At 30.4% G+C, this 7,833-nt stretch overlaps 2 protein-coding genes across 3 annotated transcripts in view; one reads left to right on the top strand and one right to left on the bottom strand.

Annotated features, from left to right (window-relative positions):
* LOC106684032 (carbohydrate sulfotransferase 11) overlaps positions 1 to 1,380 on the bottom strand; it is a 44,204-nt gene extending 42,824 nt beyond the window's left edge. For both annotated transcript variants that reach the window (XM_024360452.2, XM_014425864.3), the window contains exon 1: positions 1,238 to 1,380. In XM_024360452.2, coding sequence (XP_024216220.1) covers positions 1,238 to 1,342 — 105 coding nt within the window. In that variant the 5' untranslated portion in view covers positions 1,343 to 1,380. The remainder of the gene's footprint in view (positions 1 to 1,237) is intronic.
* LOC106684028 (uncharacterized) overlaps positions 1 to 7,833 on the top strand; it is a gene marked incomplete in the record, with an annotated part of 110,149 nt that overhangs the window by 56,858 nt on the left and 45,458 nt on the right.

Raw genomic sequence — 7,833 nt, forward strand, 5'->3', positions numbered from 1 at the left:
TATTATATGCAGTTTTCATTAAAGTGATAAAAAATTAAGTTCAATTAACTTCTTATTTTCTCTTCTCGAGCTATTGGACTAAACGCTTCGTGTAGGCTTTACTGATTTAAAGTTACTTTAGATGTTTTTTGCTGCCCTACTGAAACTCCTGAGATTAACGGAGGAAGATAAATATTTGGTCAGTTGTTTAGTAACAGCTTGTTTTTTCTTCAGATTTTTTCCATTCCCTATTAAGAGATTTTTATTTTTTTTTTACTTTATAACGTCCCGAATCAACGCACAAAAAATGTCCTCATTCGCTTAATGGTATATTAAGCTTAAAAGATCAACAAACTTCGTACTACTGATATAAAATAATAATTCATGGTTTATTCGTTTTAACGCGTTTTAGAAAATCATACCATTCATTAGAAATAGGAAAAAAAAATTCCAAAACATTCATGCAGTGCCATCTTCCTCTTATCGGATGGTAAAGTAACACGCAAGTGGGTTGGTAAAACTGTTATGTTGTTATGAAAAATCCATTTGTTTTATTTTGACTTAAAATACGCTTATTTTTCTACGTTATTGATGCGATTCTTAATTAATTAACAGATTATGTGCGTTATAATGCCGACTTTTTTACCAAAATTGTTTGATTAATTTTAAAATAAAAAATTAATAAATATGTGACACGGTGTTAGAAAAGTGAGAAGAGTATTTTTATTCGTTATTATTCTAATGTAAATAATATTTTTATTTTGTTCGATAATGTAATAAAATCTATTGTTATGTAACAAGAGTACCTTGATAGATATTTTATTACTAACCTGTTTATTGTTTTTTATATCACCTCTTATCCCGCTTTGTTCTAGTCAAACTGGATCGTAGACCCATTATTTATTATTTTAAAATTTAATTTATACATGTATAAATTATTATATTGTGTTTTGTTAGTAAATTATATAACGTGCACTGGTGGTTAAGGTTATGGACGGTGTAAACCTTGTTTAACCTGACCAAATATTGAAATTTCAATGAATGACCTAATTCTCATTTCAATACTTATTTGAGGAATTTATTAAAAATTACAATCTGATTTTCAGCATTTATATAGGTTAGCTTATTAATCTACATTTATGTTATGAACGTAAACACAATTTTTTGTTAGGTTATAATCGCCTTTCAAATAAATAAAATAAAAAAAAAAATAGACATTGGAAATGAAACGAACTAATCATTATTTCCTTATTGATACCTTTTTAAAGTTATGTCGAGGCCTGGATAAAGATCGTTCTATTATGAAAAGCGACAATACAGTTGAGGCGAGGAGAAAAATTAAAATGTACAGTCTATGGACCATGACCCGGGCGGCGCCCAGGGCCGACTGCACCACTTGGTTACCCCCACCACTCTCCTCCCCTAACCCCACTCCCCTCTACCACCCCTACCCACCACCCCAGCAAACATCCTATATCTATGTAATAAAATATAGAGATTGATTAATCCTGACAAATAAATCTTTCACAGATTTTAATGAAAATTCGCAAATATTTTTAACCTTAGTGAAGCATTTGACTCACTTTTTTTTTCTTTTTTAACGTGGGGACTGGCTCAAGTGAGACTTAAGTTTAATATTGAATCATGCTTTCACTTACCATCCTACTTTGACATGACATTAGTCTCTTATGTCTTACAAAGGCTATTATTCGCATCTTTATTATTCAAGATGAAGATATATTTTGTATATAGATAAGTGAAAGTAAAATCGGACTATTGACATAACAATCATGGAAATAAGACCATTTTTAACTATTAAATTCTTTAATATTTTATGGGTAGCTATTGTTTATTACTACTAACAATGAGCAATAGTTATTTTTTTAAGTTAAAAAAAATTAATGACAATTTTTTATTTATTTATTTAATATCAGACCGCCCTGGTATTAAGAAGGCCCTTAAATAGTCTATATAAACATTACATTTTTTTTTTAATAATTGATTATGGGGGGGGGGGTCGTACAAAAGACACACCTAACTATATACAACGTTATAATTAAAAAAAAAAAAGATACAATAAATAGATAAAAATAATCGCTCTTAATAAAACAGAAAAGTAAAATAAAAAACAAAAATTTCGTAAACCTAAAAAAAAAACTATTGGCCTCTAATGGTTAAAAAAAAGGTTAATTTGAAAAAAATACAGAGAGAAAATAATAATAATAATAAATAAAATAGAAGTAGTGTGAATAATAGAATTAATTAATATAGAATTTATAACAGAATGCCCTGTTGCTGCCTGGCCTTCAGTCTCCGGGTTGAGGTTGGGTTTCCCAAGTTGTAGGTCACTGCTCCTTTAACTGTCGGCACCTGGGAGTGGAACTTCATGAACCGTTTTTTGATGTAATCCTCTATTGTCTCTATTTTTTATTCCCGATGCAATTGACTATTTCTTATAAACCTTGGAGCAACCACTGCGATTCTTAGGACTTTATTTTGAAAAGATTGTAATTTTTTCCTTTTCGTAAAGGATGCCGCTTCCCAGACTTCACAGCTGTACATCAGCAGTGGCCTGAAAATTGTTTTAAAAATAAGAATAGCGGTGTTTTTTTTTAATTTGGATTTTCTGTTTAGGATAGGATATAACATTGCTAACTTTGTGTAGGTTTGAGTTAGTTTAATGTTAATATGGTGGTTCCAGGTAAAGCGATGATCGAGGTGAATTCCCAGGTATCTTACTGTTTCAGTGACAGGATTCCTTTTTTTCCATGGATTTATGGATTCCAGATAAGTAAGGCACCATGGAGGGCGAGAGTGGAGGGTCTCATGCCGTTTTTCAATTCCAGGCGCTATAACCATGTTATATTGTTTTAACATGGTAAAAGAAGGAAATATTTCTCCATTTAACATAACTTTTTCCTTATATCCTGCTTTAACATGTTAAACTAAACATCATGAATACCCCTATTATGGTATCGGCAAGTGGAGATAAAAAGTAGGACATTTTTAAAAGTAAAATGTGTTGGATATTTGGGGTTTATTTAAAATGTTACACCATTTAGATGTATTTTTATCGAAAACGTTAAATTTAGAGTAATCAATATAAATAATTTGCTTTCCGTGTCTTAATTTATTTATTGTGAACATCTTTATCGTATTAATTTTTAATTGACTAGGAACCTCATCAAATAAACGATTACCACAAACCGCTGCATTCCTAGTGTATTTAAAAATTAATTTTAGAATTACATTGTAATTTTTGTTAAATTACACGGAAAGACTGAATTTACACTAACAAACGAGGTGAGGCTGGAGATGTATGGCTATGGAATTTCAATGAATCTTTTTCGTTTTGTGTTACTAGGTCAAAACATGTCTGGCCATTGTCCCAGGGTTTTTACTAATGTGCCTAGAATAATATTTTATATAAATTCAACAATTTTTAATTAATCGTTTTTGTCTTTGATATTGATGGGTTTCAAGGTTTATGTATTTTTTTTTTGTTGTACAAGAAAAAAATGAGTGTTAAAATTTTTAAAAAAAATTGCTGTTTTACGTATTATTGTGAAAACTCCTTCCTGGTAATATCTTTATTTCATACATTTTTTCATTAACGTTTCGTGGATCTTTCCCTTTCTTCAGGATCAAAAATCAGAAATAAGTTTTCCATTTTATAAAATAAGCATCTTTGTTTAAGTGAGGATATTGCTTTTTAAATACATAAAATAAGATCAAATTTACTGAATGCTTTTTATAATATACAGTTGTAAATTTCAATAAAGATATTTTTAAAAAAATACATAATAGTTTTTTTTACCTTATTAGTTGTTTAATATATGTAGAAAAACTTTATTAAAAAACAAAGTTCTGCTACCCAACTTCATTGGGCTGTTAGAAACACAGCATACTTATTTTAATCTAATCAGACAATATTTTTGACTATACGATAAATAAGCCTAAGGAGTAAACAATAATAATTATAAACAGTAATAATATATAATAATAGAATATGTTTTTTTTCCTTTTTGTTTCATCTCTTCCCCTTCCTTTTTTTTTTTCTTTTATTTTCATATTTTGCTTTCAACCCAATGTGCCTTTAAAATAATTATTAAAAATAGTAATAATAATATTTCAAATTGAGTGTTAATAGATCAGTTTGAAAAATGATTTTCTGTTCTGTCAAAACACACTAATAACTTTTATAAAATATTTTATAAGGGAGAATCGGCAGAGCTGAATATAGAAAAACATCTTATTTTATAATTTATTTATCTTAAAACGTATTATTTTATATATTTGGTTTTAATTTGTTTGTAGAGGTCATTTTTTGTAATTTATGCGTCCCTAAACCCCTCCCTTGTTTCGCTTTGGTCGGTGGAGTAGTGTTCAAGTTATGTTTTGAGGAAAAAATCATAGGTTCCTGGAATGCGAAAATTTCGAGCTGAAAGAACGTATTTTTCTATTAATGTGAAAATCTGTGTTTGAAAGTTTTTGAGGTCCAAAAAACGAATGAAGTTGGTATTGTTTCTTCATAAACAATTATTCTATCCCTGTTAGCACCTTTCTGCTAAAAATAAATGTAGTGGTTGTAAATATTATAGTTAACATAAAAACGACAGAAACTAATATTTTATTGTGTAATTATTACTAATTTTAAAATTATTTTCTAAAAAATAATTAGGTAATTATTATTTACCGAGGATACATATTTTTTTTATAGTAACTACCTATAATATTTATAGTGGCAAAATTAACTTTTGGTTGAAGTGTTTTTGGAAATGCATGTGGAATAAAATATTTTTGTACGGACAAAACAAAAGCTGATGTTTTACGCACCTCTAAAAATCGATAAAGATGAATTCCATTGCAATCCAAAACCAATTTTATTTTGCTCAGTAGTTTCGCCTTCATGCCAAAACAAGGGAGTGGTTTAACACCTACACGAAATGGTACCCTAACCTCCGAAAAGTTATGAGAACCATTGAGAAAACAAAAATTAAGGAGTTTTTCTTCATTCAACGCTGTTTTTTCTCTCTTGAAAAATAAAAAAATTGTACCTCGACAACCGATAAAGGGTTTTTGGTTCAGTACTTTATAAGGACTGTTTCCTGACCAAAGGTTGTGCAAAGAGGTGATTTTATCAAGATAATGCTCAACCGTCAGGTTTTTTCCGCAATAAAGAGTACCTTTATGTAGGTGTCTTAGGAGGGTCTCCGTACCTGATACAATAGAATATATAATTTTCTCTCCCTTATAAAGTCTAAATGTTGGAAGAGCAGAAATTTATTTTTTGGATCATTCGAATTCAGATATCCAGTTGATAGTCTCATATTTCTACACCTTATATATTTCTCTGTAAATATGTTCTCATATTACTTTTACTTTCAATAAAATTATAAGACAGAGATAGAGACTCTTTATAAGAGATTCACTTTTCCAATATTTTTGAATCAGTGTCAATTTATTCAAGTAGTTTCTCCTGAATTCACTATACTAAACTCAAGACATTTCTGTCTTCTATTTTATTAACAAGCTTTCTCATTTCTCACTGTTCCTAGTCTCTTCAGTTCTAAACACTTCTTGTGTCCAGTTCGCCCTTGGGATCGAGTTCTCTTCTCTCTGCATACAATTTGGTCGATCATTTGTCAACTTGTACTACCTCTCAGCCTAAGGGCTCACCCCATTGCTGGAATTTCAAAACCTGGAGTCACCACAAAATCTGGAGGCTCGTCGTTTTATTTGTTATTTGTCAAGGTTCATTCCCTGAACTTAGCTCTCTCTACATAAACATTTCCTCATTCATTTCAAGTATATTTTATTTTTGACGGTGCATTGTCACGGTCTTCTGTAAGGCATCACTGAATTCTACACCATTACCCTCGAGATTAGGATAAAAAATGAACTGTTACAATGATATATTTTTTTTCTACATATCTTTATCTTCTCATTCCTCAATGAATTCGTTATTAGAGACATGTAGTTAATTTTATAATTATATTTTAATTGCTTAGACCATCGAAGTTCAAAAATATCGAAAGTATATCCCAGTAAGCAATACATCAATATTTTTATATTTATTATATATTTTTTGTTTACCCCGTATCGTGTTATTTCTGACATTCTGGGATGATCTATTCTAAAAAAATTAGGAGGATCGAGTTTTCATTCCGTGAATTCTGCCATGTTACCCGCCCAGGCCGGAATCGAACCACTGCCTCCGCTGCAGTTTCGAGGTTGTTAAAGTGACGCCTTAGCAACTTCCTCGTCTACTAGACCCACTGCAATACATCCATTTAAAAGTATCGAAAGTTTTAACTGAAAACATTAATGCTTAAAAGAAAAATCGAGGTATTTTTACCGTCCCTGGTAGTGAGTCTTTCTCCCCACTTCATTGGTCATCTCTCAAGGGGAATGCTACTGACAAGGGATAATCGATTTCTATCAAAACGGTTTCGGTGATGTGAGGTGGAAAACTAGTAAAAACGTTTCTGTACTGGGAAAAGCAGAATTTAAAATGTATAAAAATTTTTAGGCTATGCCATGGGTGAAGACATAAATAAAAACTACGGCCAATAAAAAGGCCGTAGAAGTGTAATATATTCAATAATCAAATTTTTATTAGATTTTATAATAATAATTTTAACGGTATATGTGGGTTTAATACAATTCAAAGACTTCTCCCTAATATTTATTTTAATATTATGAAATAAAAAATCAACCACATAAAAAAAATTATGAACAACCACAATAAAGTTGTTTATATTAATTTATTTTAAATTAAGCTGACATCCCAACCAATCCTAACACTATCCTTACCATGTATGCCGATGATAGATGTGTGCTTGCAGTTAATAATAACCCTTTGATTGTATCCCAATCTCTCCAGTCCCATATTACAGCTCTCGAAGAATGGTGTCGTAATTGGAGGATTAAAATCAATTCCAACAAATTCCATCAAATCACCTTTACACTTCGTCGTGAACCTACCGACTGCCCTATAGTTTCCTTTAATAATCTTACTCTTACCCCTTGGACTACATCTGGACAAATGACTAACTTGGAATCCTCCCACAAGACTAAAAAGACAGGAAACTGCACGTCGATTTCGACTATTACAGCACTTACTAGACAAACGGTCTAAACTTCCAATCTATTACAAAAGACTGATCTACATGACTGTAACAAGGCCAATCTGAACATATGGAGTTGAGCTTTGAGGCTCCACTAAACCTTCGAATTCCTTATCTAATCCTTACAATACAAAATTCTCAATGCTCCTTATTTTGTCACAAATAAAATCATATATAAAGACCTTGTAAAGAAGTTGTAAATTTCAATAAATATATTAATAAAATAAAATTTAAAAAATTTAAATTAAGATGGCGTTTGCATTTTACGGGTTAGTGTCAACATTGTTTTACCTTATTTTTACGAAATACATTTTAAAATAGAAATTCAAACCAATAATTGTTTGAAACATAACAGTTTATTTTTGCTCTCTGGAAGGCTAGAAAATAAAAGTTAGACCAGAATAACAATTGTTTAAATAATTATACTATTAAAATGATTATTGTTATCTGTCATTCTCCATCCACCAATAGAGAAATCATAGACGGGGGATAAGAGAATTGGGTTGTTCCTATATTTCTTATCTTTACCTACAACAGGGGGTGGGAAATGGTTTTGGCTCCCAGGCCTCTCTGTAGAATCGAGAGTTAGTGGAGGGGCGCCTTTTAAAATGATTACAATTGTTATTGCGTTTCCGGAAAAGTTTTTTTTTTTGGTTTTTTTATTTATTGTAATTTACTACTGTACAAAATAATACAATAGGTAAATATGTAGTATGTTTCATAT

Source organism: Halyomorpha halys, unplaced genomic scaffold (genome assembly GCF_000696795.3).
Source record: "Halyomorpha halys isolate HHAL.00 unplaced genomic scaffold, Hhal_1.1 Scaffold539.1, whole genome shotgun sequence".
Taxonomy (NCBI): domain Eukaryota; kingdom Metazoa; phylum Arthropoda; class Insecta; order Hemiptera; family Pentatomidae; genus Halyomorpha; species Halyomorpha halys.